The sequence below is a fragment of the Hyla sarda genome, chromosome 1, assembly GCF_029499605.1.
Source record: "Hyla sarda isolate aHylSar1 chromosome 1, aHylSar1.hap1, whole genome shotgun sequence".
NCBI lineage: Eukaryota > Metazoa > Chordata > Amphibia > Anura > Hylidae > Hyla > Hyla sarda.
The window spans coordinates 166452020-166472854 of NC_079189.1; the positions used below are offsets into that span (position 1 = coordinate 166452020).

At 41.0% G+C, this 20835-nt stretch overlaps 1 protein-coding gene across 10 annotated transcripts in view; it reads right to left on the reverse strand.

The window, feature by feature from the left end:
- The window catches only part of C1H4orf33 (chromosome 1 C4orf33 homolog), a 297289-nt gene that overhangs the window by 53994 nt on the left and 222460 nt on the right, over positions 1–20835 (reverse strand). For 7 of the 10 annotated variants that reach the window (XR_008890868.1, XM_056563524.1, XM_056563521.1 and 4 more), the window contains one exon: positions 5720–6201. The exons of 2 other annotated variants lie outside the window; for them this stretch is intronic. Coding sequence is in view for 6 of the 8 variants with exons in the window: in XM_056563524.1 (XP_056419499.1) it covers positions 6132–6201 (70 nt within the window). In the remaining 2 variants the exon portion in view is untranslated. Of the gene's footprint in view, positions 1–5719; positions 6235–20835 lie in introns of those variants that run through there. One more of the 10 variants, XR_008890866.1, reaches the window with a different exon arrangement.

The window sequence follows — 20835 nt, forward strand, 5'->3', positions numbered from 1 at the left end:
CAGACTAGTATAACCAACAGACCAGTTGTTGTGGAACAAAGACACAAAAACATCCTCTGAAGATGTTTCTGCAGCTTAGGCAACACACAGCTCTCTGTCTCTCTGTAATCCAATGCTGCTCACAGTGACTGAGGGTTCAATTGCTTCAGTAAGAATTCATTTCTATGCAAAAATGCTGTGCTCTGTGTCCAACAGAAGGCTGAGGTGACTAGGAGGTGAAACGCTACTGAAAAAAATCTTTACTGTGTAACACACCCATAGCGATGTCCGTCCTATCTCTCTGCAGTGTAATGAAAGAAATGACGAGCCGGAATATGGCTGCCGAATATATAGGGCTGTGACATCACAGGGGTGACTGGCTGCTGATATGCTGCATTCTGCATGTGATTCAGGGTCATCCCGCCCAGCCACCTTGCCTTCCAAGCATTACTTGCCCCATGTCCTGACATGTGGATCCGCCATTAAAGATGCCCTGGAGCCTGGAATGCACTAAATGAGGTTTAATGAAGCGAATCGCAGTGATATTCGCATTCGTTGCAAATCGAAATTTTAATAAAATACGTAACGAATTCGGGTTCGTCAGCTTCGAATCGTTTATCTCTTATTATATGTATATTTGTCACATAAATTGGTAAAAAAAAAACGTAAGAATTGCGAGCAGGACAAGCAGGGTTCTGTGCAAGCTCCTGGCTTGTCAATTAGCCTGCTGTGTGAGCCAGGGGTGTGTCACTGAGCCTTGCTTGTCTCTCCCACACTTCATGTATTTTGTCTCGATGCAGAGACACAAAGGCAAAATTTGCAGGGATATATAATGTTATTCACTACATTAGATGACATTTTTACACTAACCCCTTAACGACCACAACAGGTTCCGGCCGCTATGAGCAGCCGGGTCCGCGATCGCACGGATGTCCGCCATTAACCCCTCAGATGCCGGGATCACTGCAGATCACAGCATCTGCGGCAATGCGCATGTTAAAATAGATGATTGGATCGCCCGCAGCACTGTCGCGGGGATCCAATCATCTGTAATGGCGGACGGAGGTCCCCTCACCTGCCTCCGTCCATCTCCTGCTCTGGTCTGAGATCGAGCAGACCAGAGCAGAAGATAGCCGATAATACTGATCAGTGCTATGTCCTATGCATAGCACTGAGCAGTATTAGCAATCAAATGATTGCTATAGATAAAAAGTGTAAAAAAAAAAGTAGATCATTTTAAAAATAAAAAGTAAAAAAAAGTGAAAAATCCCCTCCCCCCAAAAAAATTGTCAGTTTTTCCCATTTTACCCCCAAAAAGCGTGACATTTGTTTTTTTTTAAAGCATATTTGGTATCACCGCGTGCGTCCGAGCTATCAAAATATAATGTTAATGATCCCATACAGTGAAAGGCGTAAACGTAAAAAAAATAAAAAGTCAAAAAATTCTGCTTTTTTGTCACATTATATTGTAACAAAAAATTTATAAAAAATTATCTAAAAGTTTTATATATGCAAATGTGGTATGGATAAAAAGTACAGATGACGGAGCAAAAAATTAGCCCTCATACCCTATATACGGAAAAATGAAAGTTATAGGTGGTCAAAATAGGACGATTTTAGATTACTGATTTTGTACAAAAAGTTTTAGATTTTTTTACATTTGTTTTTTTTAACCCCTTCCCGCAGACTGCCATTTACAAACGGCGGGTTGTGCAGTGCGTTCGCGCACCTCGCCGTTTATAAAAGGCATACAGTTAACCCGGCGTTGCGCAGCATCGCACGGGTTAACCAGCAGAAGTCCCGCTGTTTCCAGAAGGAGGCAACTTCTGCTTCACCCCCCAGGACCATCCATTGATGGTCCTGGTCAGCGATCACTGTGATTGGTCCCTGTGGACCAATCACAGTGACCTGGGGTGAAAGTTCAGATCCCCCGCACTGCCCGCCCCTGCGGGGTCTCGCGGGGACCTGCGGCATAGGGGGGGGGACACGCAGGGACCGGTGGCCTTACCTGGGACCGGCCACATGGAGGAGCAGCGGCGAGACCGGCAGGTAAGTACATGGTCCTCAGAGGCAGCAGTGAAGATCTTCACTGCTGCTTCTAGGAGTCTGAAAACTACAACTCCCAGCATGCCAAGACAGCCTTTGGCTGTCTGGGCATGCGGAGAGTTGTAGTTTTGCAACTTCTGGAGGGCCCTAGTTTGGAGACCATTGTATAATGGTCTCCAATCTGTTCTCTTCCAGCTGTTGCAAAACTACAACTCCCAGCATGCACTGACTGTCCAGGCATGCTGGGAGTTTTAGTTCAGCAACATCTGGCCCTTCAGATGTTGCCGAACTACAACTCCCAGCATGCCTGGACAGTCAGTGCATGTTGAGAGTTGTAGTTTTGCAACAACTGGAGACACACTGGTTGGGAAACATTGTCTGTTTCTAACTCAGTGTTTCCTAACCTGTGTGCCTCCAGCTGTTGCAAAACTATAACTCCCAGCATGCACTAACAGACCATGCATGCTGGGAGTTGTGGTTTTGCAACAGCTGGTGCACCCCCCCTGTGAATGTACAGGGTACATTCCCATGGGCGAGGGTTTTACAGTGGGTTTCTCTCTGCAAGTTTGAGATGTAACAAATTTTGCACTGGGAAACTCGCTGTAATCCCCTGCTCGTGTGACTGCACCCTAAAAACACTACACTACCACAAAATAAAATAAAAAGTTAAAAACACTACATATACACATACCCCTACTCAGTACCCCCCCCCCCCAATAAGAACGTCCACTGTTTCCAAAGCAGAGCCTCCAGCCAGTTGTTGCAAAACAGCAACTCCCAGTATTGCCGGACAGCCATTGACTGTCCAAGCATGCTGGGAGTTTTGCAACAGCTGGAGGCACCCTGTTTGAGAATCACTGGCATAGAATACCCCTATGTCCACCCCTATGCAAGTCCCTAACTTAGGCCTCAAATGCGCATGGCGTTCTCTCACTTTGGAGCCCTGTCGTATTTCAAGTCAACAGTTTAGGGCCACATATGGGGTATCGCCGTACTCGGAAGAAATTGCGTTACAAGGTTTGGGGGCCTTTTTCTCCTTTTACCCTTCATGAAAAGGAAATGTAATTTTTTACACTAACATGCCGGTGTTGCCCCATACTTTACATTTTCACAAGAGGTAAAAGGGAAAAAAGCCCCCAAAATTTGTAACACAATTTCTCCTGAGTACGGAGATACCCCATATGTGGGCACAAAGTGCTCTGGGGGCACACAACAAGGCCCAGAAGGGAGAGTGCACCATGTACATTTGAGGTGATTTGCACAGGGGTGGCTGATTGTTACAGCGGTTTTGACAAACGCAGAAAAAAAAAAAAACACATGTGACCCCATTTCAGAAACTAGACCCCTCACAGAATGTAATGAGGGGTACAGTGAGAATTTACCCCCCACAGGTGTCTGACGGATCTTTGGAACAGTGGTCCGTGAAAATGAAAACTTTTGTACAGCACACTGTTCCAAAGATCTGTCAGACACCAGTGGGGGGTAAATACTCACTGTAACCCTTGCTACATTCCTCAAGGGGTCTAGTTTTCAAAATAGTATGCCATGTGGGTATATTTTTTTTTTTTTGCTGTCCTGACACCATAGGGGCTTCCTAAATGCGACATGCCCCCCGAGCTAAATTTGCTCTCAAAAAGCCAAATATGACTCCTCTTCTGAGCATTGTAGTTTGCCCGTAGTGCACTTCAGGTCAACTTATGGGGTACCTCCATACTCAGAAGAGATTGGGTTACAAATTTTGGGGGGTATTTTCAGCTATTAACCCTTGCAAAAATGAGAAATTTGGGGGGAAACACACATTTTAGTGACATTTTTTTTTTTTTTTTACATATGCAAAAGTCGTGAAACACCTGTGGGGTATTAAGGCTCACTTTTGCTGTTCTGGCACCATAGGGGCTTCCTAAATGCAACATGCCCCCAAAAACCATTTCAGAAAAACGTACTCTCCAAAACCCCCTCTACTGTGCCCGCCAAACACTTTACATAGACATATGAGGTATGTGCTTACCAGAGAGAAATTGGGCTACAAATATAAGTATAACTCTTTTCCTTTTACCCCTTGTAAAAATTCAAAAATTGGGTCTACATGAACATGCGAATGTAAAAAAGGAAGATTGTGAATTTTCTCCTTCACTTTGCTGCTATTCCTGTGAAACACCTAAAGGGTTAAAACGCTGACTGAATGTCATTTTGAATACTTTGGGGGTGCAGTTTTTATAATGGGGTCATTTTTGGGGTATTTCTAATATGAAGACCCTTCAAATCCACTTCAAACCTGAACTGGTCCCTGAAAAATAGTGAGTTTGAAAATTTTGTGAAAAATTGGAAAATTGCTGCTGAACTTTGAAGCCCTCTGATGCCTTCCAAAAGTAAAAACTCATCAATTTTATGATGCAAACATAAAGTAGACATACGGTATTGTATATGTGAATAAAAAAATTTTTTTTTGTAATATACATTTTCCTTACAAGCAGAAAGCTTCAAAGTTAGAAAAATGCTAAATTTTCTAATTTTTCATCAAATTTTGTGATTTTTCACCAAGAAAGAATGCAAGTTACCACAAAAATTTACCACTATGTTAAAGTAGAATATGTCACGAAAAAACAATCTCGGAATCAGAATGATAACTAAAAGCATTCCAGAGTTATTAATGTTTAAAGTGACAGTGGTCAGATGTGCAAAAAACGCTCTGGTCCTTAAGGCCAAAATGGGCTTGGTCCTGAAGGGGTTAAAACATATTTGGTATCGCCGCGTGCATAAATTTCCACGCTATCAAAATATAATGTTAATGATCCCATACAGTGAAAGGTGTTAACGTAAAAAATAAAAAAAAATCTGCTTTTTTGTCACATTTTATTGCAAAAAAAATGTATAAAAAATAATCTTAAAGTTTTATATATGCAAATGTAGTTTCAATAAAAAGTACAGATGACGGTGCAAAAAATTAGCCCTCATACCGCCCTATATACGGAGAAATGAAAAAGTTATAGGTGGTTAAAATAGGATGATTTTAGATTACTGATTTTGTACAAAAAGTTTTAGATTTTTTTTAAGCGGTACAAAAATATAAAAGTATCTAGCCAATGGTATAATTTTAATCTTATTGACCCACAGAATAAAGAACACATTTTTACCGTAAATTGTACAGTGTGAAAGCGAAACCCTCCAAAATTTGAAAAATTGTGGTTTTCATTAAAATTTCCTCCCTAAAAAAAATATTTTTTGGGGTTCGCCGTACATTTTATGGTAAAATGAGAGGTTTCATTACAAAGTACAATTGGCCCCTCAAAAAACAAGCCCTTATATGAATCTGTAGATGGAAATATAAAAGAGTTATGGATTTTAGAAAGCGAGGAGGAAAAAACGAAAATGCAAAAATAAAATTGGCCTGGTCCTTAAGGTCAAAATGGGCTTGGTCCTTAAGGGGTTAAAAGATGAGTTCCAAGTGGTTTTGGAGGCGTTCCCGGGTAGAATATAGGATTAAAGTTTTGATAAGTATGCAAATGCCAGTTTTAAGCATGCTTTATTTTCAATTTTTTTTCTTTTTACTAGAGAAGGTGTTTTCTTAATAATATACCATATTACTGTTACCAGGACACATGGCTGGTTCAGACTGTTATGCTGTGGCAATCTGAAATCCATTTGCAGTAAACAGAGCACACAACCCTCTACGAAAATACTATATAGATGGCCATTTGTTTTATTTGCAAGGGCATGACAAGGAAAAGAATTTGAACAACATAGCTCAGAAGCTTTGATGAACTACAAACCAGTGAAAGTTGTTAACATATAGAAAAGTGCAATCTCCTGACTGCGCTTTAACAGTGAGTGACTGACACTCAGTGTTCAAACAAATATATGTCTAAATAGAATGAAGTCTTTCTCTATTCATCTCACATTCCTCAATGCATTCTTTAACACTGTAATGTCTCCTTCATGTTCCAAATTGTTATGTTTCTTGACAGTCATTTCCCTGTTTGTCATTAACTCTCAAAATGACACACTCCATTTCTCTCCTTTCTTCCTTATTCTGTCAATGTAATGGAAAAGATGGCTCAGGGCACTGGCCACATTTACCACATTTCCAGCTCTGTGATTAAAGTATGTTATATCTGATCATGAGAAATGCTTTCTTGGGTGCACAGAAGCTGGCCCATGACAGCCTTGATTATCACCCTGGAACAAAACAGAAACAATGTATCCATTTATCTGCAAGCAAAAAATATATACTGTAAATCGCTGCTCACTGCATTAAAACTAACTTCCAGTCCTTACCTAGTCCAATGCTTCAAAACCAAGAATGGTGACAGGCTCTGGTGACAGGGGTCAGCACAGGCTAAGGCTATATTCACATCTATTAAGTGCATCCTGATGCAGTACATGATGATACCAAGAAAAGATTTATTTCAATGTATAAATGGTTTACTATAGCAGCAGCGGGCAGAAGCAGGTGGAGTAAGCCCTGAGCTGAGCAGTGCAATCGTCCCATACTCACATGCACTGACTGAGCATGTGCTGACATTATAAAATGTAATTGATTTGACTTTGTCCAGCATGTACTGTATTTATACAGGGACACCTTCTACATGAATGATAAAGAAAAATCAATAAAAATTTTTAGATTTTTTCTCTCTTTTTACTGTGGATTTCACTTCATATATCTTAAAATTTACCAAGGCTTAGGCTTTACAGCTCAATGATAGACTAGGCATAGACTCTACATGGATATCATGGTTTAAATCTTAATTTTGTCAGTTCTTATATTCGTATTGTCATATAGCCATGAATTTATCTCTATTTTCCAGCATAAGGCTGCGTATGCTTAGCTTAGTGTACTTATGTGTGGTTTTAAATCTCTGGGTGGCCAATTCTAATATTTGTGTTTTCCCCTGTCTTACATTATATGGTTATGTCGTTAGAAGAGCCCTTCAGTTACAGGATGCATAGCTTAGTGGGTAAAATGGTGGCTTAACATACTTTGGTTTGTGATTTTACTTTCTTACTTACATGTTTATGCAATTGCAAATGTATTTTTTATCTGATGTTATTTATCTTGGATGTATTATTTTTGTAACATGATTCTTTTATACTGTACTTTATATGGCGACTTTGGCCATGTTGCAGGTTGTGCTCACTGCAGCTAAAATAAGTTAAAGGGGTTGCGTTATGATCTACAAGTAGTTTCGATAGCAATTGTTATAATTGCAGGTCACAAGGCAATGCATTACAATTCAGAAAGCGTGACACGGCGATCTTTGGCCACACGACGTGTGTAGCAGCCAAACTCGCCATGTAGTATTAGTCATATATGTATTTACATTTTAAAGGGGTACTCCGGTGCTTAGAAATCTTATCCTCTATCCAAAGGATAGGGGATAAGATGCCTGATTGTGGGAGTCCCGCCGCTGGGGACCCCCGTGATCTTGCACGCGGCACCCGTTTGTAATCATTCCCCAGAGCGTGTTCGCTCCGGGTCTGATTACCGGCAACCACAGGGCCGGCGGCGTGTGACATCACGCCTCCGCCCCGTGTGACATCACGCTCCACCCCTCAATGCAAGCCTATGGGAGGGGGCGGGGTGACGTACACGCACTTATTACAAACAGGGTGCCGCGTGCAAGATCCCAGGGGTCCCCAGCGGCGGGACTCTCGCGATCAGGCATCTTATCCCCTATCCTTTGGATAGGGGATAAGATGTCTAAGCACCGGAGAACCCCTTTAATGTATATATGGATCCTCATATACCTTTTACCTCGTAATCATAAGCAGCAATGCGCACACATCATCACTAATTACTATATATGTTTACTGAGTTGTGCGTCCTGATTTGCATCAGGAGATGTGTGTGTGTGTGTGTGTGTGTGTATATATATATATATATATATATATATATACACACATACATACATACAGAGAGAGAGAGAATATTGAGGGAAATGTTTGTATGAAGAGCGGGTAGGAGGAGTACTATCTGGTACATGACCATAATAGGAGAAATACAGCAGCATCTTGTAAAACATTAACATATTTATGCTGTGGATGGATTTTGTGCACAGGTATTCAATTGTTTTGTTCACGCTCCACAGGGAAACGTTTTATTCTGAAAGGTTCATTAAATCGCTTTTCTACCTATGCTGTTTACTTATTGACATGTTAGTGCAGTATTCAATATGTGGGGCACAGATACAATATTAATATTACATTTCTTCAACATAGTGTTTTTAAGCATATTTATCTTGAACAAAACAATGAGACTGCTTGTCTAATAACCCCTGGCATGCCTTGTGTGGCCTTAGTGCTAAAGCAATTTATATATATTTTTTCATTTTTTCCATTGTCCCCTTACAAGTGCTGTAACTTTTTTATTTTTCTGTCAACAAATCATATAAAGCCTTGTATATTTTTTTTAATACCACCCTTTTGGGGTTCATATATCTTATTGGTCATTTTTATTATCTCTTTTTTTTTTTTGCTGGTCTGGTCAAATGCAAAAATGTGAGTCTGCCTTTTTTTTTTGCATTTTAACCCCTTCCCGCAGAATGACTTATTTAAACGCCAGGTTATGCTGCTAGTTCGCGCATCCTGACATTTATATAAGTAATTCAGTTAACCCGGCGATGCGCTGGTAACAGCTTCTGCAAGCCCCCCCCAGGACCATCTGTGAATGGTCCTGGTCAGGCATCAGTGTCTCAGCTGACTGGGAGGTTAAAGTTCAGATCCCCTGGAAGTCCAGGCAGTGCGGGGGAAGATGACCCCTGCGGGGACTGGCGGCACATCCCTGGGACTGCTGCAGGCAAGTGTAGGAGGCAGCGGCGGCAGGCAAGTGGAGGAGGCAGCGCGCGGTGGAATCAGTGAAGATCGCTGTAAAGTGATTTTGACTGCTGCTTCTAATAGTTTGAAAACTACAACTACCAGCATGCCCAGACAGCCTTTGGCTGTCCGGGCATGCTGGGAGTTGTAGTTTTGCAACATCTGGAGGGCCACAGTTTGTGCAGTGGTTTCCAATCTGTGCTCTTCCAGATGTTGCAAAACTACAACTCTCAGCATGCCCAGACAGTCCAGGCATGCTGGGAGTTGTAGTTCTGTAACATCTGGCCCTTCAGATGTTGCCAAACTACAACTTCCAGCATGCCTGGGCAGTCTGGGCATGCTTGGAGTTGAAGTTTTGCAACATCTGGAGGGCTACAGTTTGGACACCACTACACAGTGGTCTCCAAACTGTTCTCCTCCAGTTGTTGCAAAACTACAACTCCCAGCATGCCCTTCAGCTGTCTGGGCATGCTGGGAGTTGTAGTTTTGCAACAACTGGAGGCACACTGGTTGGGAAACATTGTCTGTTTCCAAACTCAGTGATTCCCAACCCGTGTACACCCAGCTGTTGCAAAACTATAACTCCCAGCATGCACTGACAGACCATGCATGCTGGGAGTTGCAGTTTTGCAACAGTTGGAGGCACACGGGTTTGGGAATACTGAGTGTTTTGCAACCAGTGTGCCTTCAGCTGTTGCCTAACTACAACCCCCAGCATGCACAGACAGCCAAAGGGCATGCTGGAAGTTGTAGTAGTATGCCTCCAGCTGTTGCATAACTACAAGTCCTAGCATGCCCTTCTGCTGTCACTGCATGCTGAGAGATGTAGTTTTGCAACAGCTGAAGGTTTGGTAGGCTATATTCACACAGGCGGGGGTTTACAGTGAGTTTCCCACTGCAAGTTTGAGATGCAGCAAATTTTCCGCTGCAGCTCAAACTCCCAGCGGGAAAATTGCTGTGAACCCCCAACTGTGTGAATGTACCCTTGTACCCTAAAAACACTACACTACACAAAATAAAGAGTAAAACACTACATATACACACCCTTAAACAGTCCCCTCCCCCAATAAAAATTAAAAACATCTGGTACGGCACTGTTTCCAAAACTGAGCCTCCAGCGATTGCAAAACAACAACTCCCATTATTGCCTGGCAGCGATTGACTTTTCAGGCATGTTGGGAGTTTTACAACTGGAGGAACCCTGTTTGGGAATCACTGGCGAAGAATACCCCTATGTCCAACCCTATGCAAATCCCTAATTTAGGCCTCAAATGCACATGGCGCTCTCTCACTTTGGAGCCCTGTTGTATTTCAAAGCAACAGTTTAGTGCCCCATATGGGGTATTTCCGTACTCAGGAGAAATTGGCTAGCATTTTGGGGGACTTTTTCTCCTTTTACCCCTTATAAAAAGGTAAAGTTGGGGTCTACTCCAGCAGGTTATTGTAAAAAAAAATTCTTTTTACATTAACTTGCTGGTGTTGCCCCATACTTTATATTTTTACAAGAGGTAAAAGAAAGAAAAAAAAGAACCCCAAAATTTGTAACGCAATTTCTCCTGAGAACAGAAATATCCCATATGTGGACATAAAATACTCTGTGGGCACACAACAAGGCTCAGGAGTGAGAGCGCCTTGTACATTTGAGGTGATTTGCACAGGTGTGGCTGATCGCTACAGCGGTTCACACATAAACACAAAAAAACACACACACATGTGACCCCATTTTAGAAACTACACCCCTAAAGGAACGTAACAAACCCTTAACTACCCACAGGTGTTTGAAGAATTTTCGATGAAAATTAAAATTGGAATTTTTTTCACTTAAATGCTGGTGTTATCCCAAATTTTTCATTTTCACACAGGGTAATAGGAAAAAAGCCCCACAAAATTTGTAACCCCATTCCTTCTGAGTATATAAATACACCATGTGTGGACGTAAAGTGCTCTGCTGGCGCACTATAGGGCTCAGGAAAGAAGGAGCACCGTTGGGCTTTTGGAGAGAGAATTTGGCTGGAATTGAAGGCCACAAAGCCCCCCCCCATGGTGCCAGAATGGTGGAACGCCCCCCCATGTGACCCCATTTTGAAAACTACACCCCTCACAGAATGTAATAAGGGGTGCAGTGAGCATTTACACCACACAGATGTCTGACAGATTTTCTGAACAGTGGTCCGTGAAAATGAAAATTTTACATTTCATTTGCAAAAAGGGGTTTCCAAAATGGGGTCATATGTGGAGAGGGTCCACTGTTCTAGTAGCATGGGGGCTTTGTAAACGCACATGGCCTCCGACTTCCATTCCAAACAAATTCTCTCTCCAAAAGCTCAAAAGCTAATTTTGGGGGACATTTTATCCTATTTCCTCTTGTAAAAACGGTAAATTTGGGGGAAAAACTGCATTTTTGTGAAATAAAAAAAAAATTTCATTTACACATCCGACTTTAACGAAAAGTCATCAAACACCTGTGGGGTGTTAAGGCTCACTGTACCCCTTGTTACGTTCCTTGAGGGGTGTAGTTTCCAAATTAGTATGCTATGTGTTTTTTTTATTTTTTTGCTGTTCTGGAACCATAGGGGCTTCCTAAATGCAACATGCCCCCTAAAAACCATTACAGCTAAATTCACTCTCCAAAATCCCATTGTCGCTCATTCGCTTCTGAGCCCTCTAGTGCACCCACAGAGCACTTTACATACACATATGTGGTATTTCCTTACTCAAGAGAAATTGGGTTACACATTTTAGGGGACATTTTCTACCTTTATCCCTTGTAAAAATTCAAAAAGTGGGTCTACAAGAACATGTTAGTGTAAAAAATTGAGATTTAGAATTTTCTCCTTCACTTTGCTGCTATTCCTGTGAAACACCTAAAGGGTTAACAAACATTCTTATTTTGTATACTTTGAGGGGGGAAGTTTTTATAATGGGGTAATTTATGGGTTATTTCTAATATGAAGAAATCCACTTCAAAATTGAACTGGTCCCTGAAAAATTCCAACCTTGAAAATGTTGTGAAAAATTTGAAAATTGCTACTGAACTTTGAAGCCCTCTCATGTCTTCCAAAAGTAAAAACATGTCAACTTCATGATGCAAACATAAAGTAGACATATTGTATATGTTAATCAATATATAATTTATTTGGAATGTATTTTCCTCACAAGCAGAGAGCTTCAAAGTTAGAAAAAGCTAAATTTTCAAATTTTTCATGAAATTTTTTCATTTTTACCAAGAAATTATGCAAGTATTGATGACAATTTACCACTATGATAAAGAAGAATAAGTCACGAAAAAAACCAATCTCGGAATAAAATTTATAAGTAAAAGCATCCCAGAGTTATTAATGCTTAAAGTCACAGTAGTTAGATGTGCAAAAAATGCTCTGGTCCTTAAGGCCAAAATGGGCTTGGTCCTTAAGGGGTTAACTAAATGTACGTTGTTCAATATTCGGTATAAAGAACTTTATTTCTACATTGCCATAATGTGTTGTCACATTACAAGATCCATAACCTTTACATTTTTCACCAGACAGTGCTATGTTAGAGCTTGTTTTTTTACGGGAAACTTGTAGTTTTCATTTAGTTTTCTATTTTGGCAAGCATATTAACAAAATATCACAATCATGGCATTGTTTTTTTTTTATTTGCAGGATGAAAAATGAAATAATTTGTACCAAAAATCTTTACAGGGCGTTATGCTCATAGGCAATGTAGCCAGTCATGCTGCACAGTCATGGCTATCCTAGGCTGAAAAATGCAGGGGCCTGGGACAGCCAGGGCTTCTGCTGCAGGTGGCACTCTTTACATGCCACAGTGATGATTTGACAGCAGCATGTGAAGGGTTAATCTCCACTTCTGGTGGTTACAGCAGGAGCCTGGCCATCATACTGACAGCTGAGCATGATCCCTGCACAGGAGAGCCCCTAAAAGTTCTAGCCACGCCAATGGGTGAAGGGGATTGGAAAAACAGGGGATAGGGAGGGGAGATCACAGGTCTGAAGCTTTATTAAAAAACACAGAAGGGAGAGGGGAAAGAAAAGGGTTGTTAATCCTCTTCCTCGGCAACGTTCGGACTGTCCGTGATGGAATAATTCCTCAGCAGGCTACTTTCCGATCTCCAGGAAATAGTCTCTAACAATGCATTTGACAACTCCTGGGAACAGAGTCTCTAAGTTTATATTCCAGGGCATTTAGCAGAGCCCGGGCAAACGGGCACTGTCAAAAGAGGTGCAAGGTTGTTTCCTCAGTAAATGGGCATCTTAGGCAGTACCTGGTGTTGCCCAATCTGCGGGCATGCTAGAAAATTCTCATGGGCAGTGGTGCATGGTAGAGCCTTCCAGTAGAAGTGATAGTTGCAAATACAGTAAAGGAATTTAACCGTGCATGGGATAAGCATAAGGGACTATTGATAGTATTCAGAATATTGTGGAGACTAGATGGGCCAAATGGTTCATATTTGTTTTTATGTTTAATACTGATGTCATTCTACAGGATCGATGCACACAGGCGAATGTGCATTTTGGTCTCGGCCCTTTAAAACATTGCTGTTTTTTTTTTTTGTAACTTACTTAAAATATCTTGCTATTTTACAGTACAGTATGTCAAGATGTACATTTTATAAAATCCATGATCTGGGGAAAAAATGAAATCTATATAAAACAGGAAAGCTTGGCAAAAAATATGTTAATGTTGGCCAGGAATTAAATATTTTATGTATTAAAATAAAGAACGTTTCTCATGAATGAGAATTTGCTTACCAGCAAGTCCTTTTAAGTATGCAAAACAGATGCACGAAGGAAGGTAAAAGGAGCTGTTGTATGGCATTTTAAATAGTATGTAGATATTGTAGACTTGATTAATCAATTCCACGGTGGTCACCTGCCACTTGTGTGCTGTGAAGGTTCCCCCTCCCCTCCTACCCTATGAACTGTTCATTAAAATAAGACCATAGCTGGATCTTTTTATAAAGCATTTGACTTTAAAATAGCAATAAAAATCTACATAGTTTTATTTTTTTGATGAATCACGTTCTCTAAGTGTCAGATGAATCCCAGCCATACCAAATAGTCATTAATCAAGGTTAAAATAGCATCAAGCAGATTTTTTTTTTTTGTTCCTGGAAAATAATCTCAATATATCATAAATGTAATTTTGCTCTAATGTACAATTGCATCACTAACATTAAAAATTAAGCTGCCATCACTACATATTTTTGTCAACTACTGCATTTTTCTAGGTTTATGCATAATGAACATAATTGCAGGGAAATGGAAAATGAGGAATCGGGGATGTTGAAAAGATTGTGATTGCTCGGAATAAATTTGCAGAGAAAAGTACCTGAAATTACATGCATTGGTATATGTGAGATTGTAAGATAGGACGACAAAGTAAGATCTCTATAAAGGAGCTATTTTATGCTATTTAGTGTTTCCCTTCAGTGGAGAAAACAAAATGCTTGGCTTCAAAGGTAGTCATATATTGGATCGTTTTATTTCTGCTACAGTTTTCCCAGGAGGAAACGTTAAGAAAAAAGCTGTAAATAGTTGAGAATGGGATGTTTAAACATTTGCTAACTATCACATAGTTTTTAGTGTTTTAAAAGGGGCTTTGTATATTCATAAATTTGTGCACATGATTTCTTTCCTAATATTCTATGTATCTAGCTGCAATGACTTAAACCAGACTCACATTTAGTCATACATTTATCTACTTCTCATGGTGTGGTAGAGTGGTCTAGTTAACTCTTTATTTTTTCCACTGTAATATTTTCACACTTTATTTTTAAATGGTGCTTGCTCTTGTATGGATATGTATTTTTTATGTGTTGAAATGTATATGAGCATTGTTCAGCAACACCCTTATTTACTAAGAGTGTTGTGTAGGTTTCTTTGTGGGTTTCTAATTCCCTATAATTTATTTTCCCAAGGTATTTACTAAGGTTTCCCTACATTTTCCACTTTCTCTACATGCTCTGATCTGTAGGGTTTTCTTCAGCTGAAATTCACCACATTTTCTGTGAAAACCTTAGTAAATGTGTTGGGATTTTGTGAAAATGTCGGGAACACGCCCCTTTCGGTGACCATGCCCCTTTTCCCAGACAGCCACACCCCCTTTTCGGGTTTTCTTAGCAAAATAGAGAATAAGTCGGGGTTTTTTCAATTCTGGTGCAAATTCTGTCGCACAACCCGACAAAACATGTCGGGTTTGTAATAGTAAATGAGGGCCAATGAGTAACTTTGCCCATTAGATGCTGACTTCACTAGCTTTGCAAGGTATTATGTGAGAACAAAGGAAAGAAACTGCAGTAGCTCAGCAAGGAAGGTCATACACTAAGCACTATACTGCTTCTGATGATGATAATGATAAATCTGTAAAATAAAGGTGTGTGTAGAGGTGTGGGGGATTAAATTAAGGAAGCAGCACTGTGGGGGAGATTTATTAAAATCTGTCCAGAGGAAAAGTTGCTGAGTTGCCAATAGCAACCAATCAGACCGCTTCTTTCATTTTTGAAAAGGCCTCTGAAAAATTAAAAAAGCGATCTGATTGATTGCTGCGTGCAACTCAGCAACTTTTCCTCTGGACAGGTTTTGATAAATCTCCCCCTGTATGTATACAGATGGGAAGAACCTCTGGAGGAGGCAAACCGGTTCACAGATTTCACGTACACAGCCCAGGCTCAGGCTCTCTCTCTCTCCTGTGAAGAGCACTATCTAAGCCCTCCCCCACTTTTTGTGTACCATCTTGGTTTCTTTGTTGGTATAGAATTCCCTAACAACAGGGGGTTCTTTACTGTAAGAGCAGTGAAACTATGGAACTCTCTGCCAGAGGAAGTGGTCAAGGTGAACACAATAAAAGATCTTAAAAGAGGTCTGGGTGTGTTTCTGGAGAGTAATAGCATTACAGGTTATGAATAATAGAATTATAGGGACAGAACATTAATCCAGGGGTTTATTCTGATTGCCATATTTGGAGACGGGAATTTTTTTTTGTACTTAGTCTGGGGTAATTGGCATCAGCCTCATAAGCGTTTTTTGCCTTCTTCTGGATCAACACAGTGGGGTTTACTTACTAAGAGTGGAATGTAGTTTTCTTTGTGAGTTTTGATTTCCAACAGGTATTCTCCAAAGGTATTTACTAAGATTTCCCTACATTTTGCACTTTTCCCTATGTTTTGCTTTTTTTTTTTACAACAGTTCTGATCTGTAGGGTTTTCCTGAGCTCAAATCCACCACATTTTCGGTGGAAACCTTAGTAAATATATGGTGGGATTTTTCAGAACTGTCGGGGAAAGGCCCCTTTTGTCGGGACCACGCCCACTTTCTCCCGTGCCCATTCCCCGTTTTCAGGTTTTTCTTGTAACATGGAGGGTTTTGGTTTTTTTGGTCGCAAATTGTGTCTCATGGAACGTGCAACACAACGTGCAACACAATTTATACACAGTTATAGATTGAACTTGATGGTCTTCAACTCTAACTTTCAGCGACGAGGAAGCCACCAGGATTCTATCTGGCTACAGCAGATTTTCTGAGGATACCAGGAGATGAGCTAAAGAAACGGACACTGGAACGTGAATCCAGGAAACTAATCTCCTATGAGCTACATGCCACAACTCTAACAGAGTATCACAGGACTGAGAAGATCCCTAGAGGATTAAGGGTTAACCTACGCCCTACACTATTTGCAGACGATGAAAACTATTGTAATGATTTTGAAAAGATAATTAATAAATGTTCAAGTGACATTATCCTTCTAACGGTGGACAGACTGCATAAAGCTGTTAACACACTACAAACCGAGATTACATCGATTGAGACACAGCTACGGGACTCTCTTAAGTCTGAGGAATATACCACCTTAAAAAATTCTCTGGAGGAACAACTCAAGACATTTCGTGAAGACATTGAAACTAAGAAAAGAAAGAAATTTCTCCTGAATAACCGGGTTTACCAATGGCGGGATACATCCTCTCAACAGCGCCGAGGGTATGGAAGTTACACCGGCAGACCCTTCTCTCCATCAAGTTCCGGCAGCGAGCAGTCGACGTCACGACGCAGAGAACATCCACCTTTTCCGAGACAAAGGCGCGGACGTCGCCGAGACCTAGGAGGAGAGCAGGCCGCCATTATCGGAGACCCTGACAGGATGGTGATCACCCGGTCACAGGTATGCAACAATCCATAGTTGTTAACATATCTTCGCGTCCGAACTGAGTTTGCTACAAAAAGGCTTGTCCTTTAGCCTGGTGAATGAGTTTGATTCATTCACCATGGACATTGACCTGGAATGTTTCTTCCGGACCATTAGGTTGAAAACGTTCTTTGCGGAGAAAGAGACTGTTTCCTTCACTTTTACTAGTGATGTTGAAAGTAATGTGAGTAATGTAACTGCTGCTATGTTTACTTTAGACTCAGTGGGCTTGAGAGTAAAAAGCAGGTTTAACCCACCCAGGTCCAATCACCCTGTAGAGACTTTTATACAGCTGGTTAAAAATAATGTTGAATCCCTGGGTAAGGAGATTAAATCGAATCGCTACAATATATTTCACAACCTCACCACCAGTGAATCCGCAGCCCTCAAACAACTAGCCAATGACAAAAATATCACCATTAAGCCCGCGGACAAGGGGGGTTCACTGGTTGTGATGGACACGCGTAGATATAGACAGGAGGTGGGGAGACAACTCTCTGACACCACTACTTACCAGAGACCCCCTAACTGAAATAAGACAAAGGGTAGTCAGTTTTCTTAATACATCTCTGGAACAGGGAGTCATTGATACAAAAATGCATACTTTTCTTAACAGTGAGTTTCCCATCACCCCTGTCTTCTATATCCTTCCCAAAGTACATAAAGACCCCATTAATCCCCCAGGTAGACCCATTGTGGCCTCAACGGATTCGATACTTTCGCCCTTATCTATCACATTAGAGAAATGTTTGACCCCTTTGGTCAAGAATATAAAAGCATTCCTACTTGACACGTCACACTTTTTGGAGACCCTTAAAAATATACCAAGTACTTCAAATGAAACATGGTTAGTCACAATTGATGTGGTAAGCCTTTAAATGTAAATAGAGCATGACAAAGGTATGGAGTCCACAAAATGGCTTCTATAGGCAAGTACATATAGTGACACACAGAAAGACTTTCTAATGGGACTACTTAAACTGGTCCTATTTGAAAATTATTTCATGTACAGGGACAATTTTTACCTGCAGCAACGTGGCTCGGCCATGGGGGGCGAACGTGGCCCCCCTTACGCAAATACCTATATGGCGTTCTTTGAAGAGACCTACATCTATCATCATGAGTTATATCTAAATCATGTGACATGTTGGAAAAGATTTATAGACGATATATTTTGCGTATGGGAGGGTCCACGTTCATCCCTTGACTCATTTTTAGGCTACATGAACCATATCAGGAGCGAACTACAGTTCACAATGTCATGTGACCAAATGAGCATTAGTTTCCTAGACACCTTAGTTTTGAAAAAAGAAAATGGGGGTTTAGAGACAGATCTCTATAGGAAATCTATAGATCGGAACAGCCTGCTCCATTTCTCCAGCTCTCACCCCAGGGCTGTTAAGAAATTACTCCCTAGAGCTCAACGCCAAAGGGTGGAAAGGATTGTGAGTAACCCCAATATAAGAGAGACCAGGCTGAGAGAACTGGACGATAAGTTCCGTGAAAGGGGATACCTGGAAACCATTCTACAAGATGCAAAAAAAACCCTCAATTAGGACTTCTACAAATACATCTCGAATTCCTTTTGTTAGGAATTACCACCCCCTTTCCTATAAGGTAGACAATGTAGTCCAAAAATACTGGTACCTTCTCAATAGATCATTCCCCAACATTACAGAGTTTCAAAATCCCCCCCGGATTTGTAATAAAAGAGCACCCAATTTATGTGATAAATTGGTCAGGGCAGACACAGGCCCCACACAAACTATTGCCCGTCAAATTTTTCTACATAGTAAAAGAAATGGCACATATCATGCCTCCATTGCTCCCAATGTAGTCACATTATTAAGGGTGACATATTACAACACCCCCATAGCGGAGAAAATATTAAAATAAAGTCCTTCTACACTTGTGACTCCAAAAATGTCATCTATTCCATTAAATGTCCATGCAGTCTCCTGTACGTGGGTGAGACCACCCAACGAGTAGGAGACCACATCAATAGACATAAGTCCACAATCCGCTGCCAAAACCTTCTTTTCCCACATACCTTACCATTTTAACAAAATGGGTCACAATTTTGCTCAATTAAGGTTTCAGGTCATAGACCATGTGGAGAAACCTCGTAGAGGAAGTAACATCAAAAAATTGTTACTGAGAAAAAAAGCCTTCTGGATCAATCGTCTCAAAACTATAGAACCTAGGGGTCTTAACAGAGATTATGAACTGAATCAGATTTTGTGAATATTTGTATTTATCATGCTTTTAGCCCTCTTTATTTTATTCTCTGTTTCTAGAGACACTGTTGAAATTCTATTCACCTACTCCTACAAGCTTAGAGCACGGTCAGAATGATTCCTCATGAATCTCTATATAGCCTCAGGACAGGTTGTATACCCTGTTAGAATTGTGTTACCCAGGAGTTACCTGCTGCTTTATGTTATTTTATTTCATTTTTGTTTATACACCTCCAGTGTTAATATTATGATACTTCTGCAATTGTGATGGTTTTCTTCCCCTTTTGTTACCTTATTGTCTATTGCACATATCTTCCGGCTTCATGACAGGTATCTTTACCTATGACCCGGAAGGGGATGGCTTCCCCCATGTATATATTGCTGTGTTTCTGCCATTCAGGTAGATCAGTTGACAAAGGCCACCTGCTGGCCGAAACGCGTCCTGCGAGTCGCATATTTCCTATGTGTGAATAAACACCCAAGGTGATTTAAGCATCATTTGTGAGTGCCGGGATTTATTTACCCACCCAAGACTTAAAGGGGTACTCCAGTGGAAAAAAATTATTTTCAACTGGCTCCAGAAAGTAAAACAGATTTGTAAATTACTTCTATAAAAAAAATCGTAATCCTTACATTACTTATCAGCTGCTGTATACTACAGAGGAAGTTGTTCTTTTCTGTCTGACCACAGTGCTCTCTGCTGACATCTCTGTGTCAGGAACTGTCCAGAGTAGCAGTGAATCCCCATAGCAAAACCTCTCCTGCTCCGGACAGTTTCTGACATGGACAGAGGTGTCAGCAGAGAGCATGCACCTTTATTTATTTATTTTATTACACTTTTAATTTAGCTCACTAATCTGAATTCCTCTCAAAGGGAGGGGGCGTGGCCTCAATGGGCAGGTCTCCGCCCCCTCCCTCAGTATGCTGTCTGCTCACATCTCTCCTAGCATTAGCAAAACTGCAACTCCAAGCTTGTCCTCATTGACAGTAGCAGGACACAAGATGACAGTGGGAGGATTTTTCCTCCAGCTAAGAGTCCTGCACTCATAGCTGTCAATCAAGGAAGTGTGTCCATGATGTAGGTGATGACTCATGGACACAGCAGAACTAGAATGTGTCCAAGCAGGCAGGGGGGGGGGCAGTTGTTTGACTGGCTTTTTCAGTATGAAATACTGAAAATGTTCAAATGAAAGCAAATGCAAAACCTATTGGTTTTGCATGCTTTACAACATATCAAAAGTTTTTGTATCCGACAGTGCCCATTTAAGGACACAGGGCATACCTGTATGACGCCGCTTCATACCTGTATGACCCCTCTTCATAGCTGGGTGATCAATGGCTGGGAATCGTGTCTAATGCCAGACATCAACGATCTTTGTGAGGCCAGACATTAACCCCTTAGACACAGCGATCAAAGTTGATCGCTGCATCTAAAATGAAAAAAAATTAAAATAAAAAGCATTCCACGCAGCTAAGTTGGGCTGATCCGGATCAGCTTAGAGGGCGGCGGGAGGGCCCTTACCTGCCTCCTCGCTGTCCGATCTCTTCTGTAATCAAGCACAGATAACACTGATCAATGCTA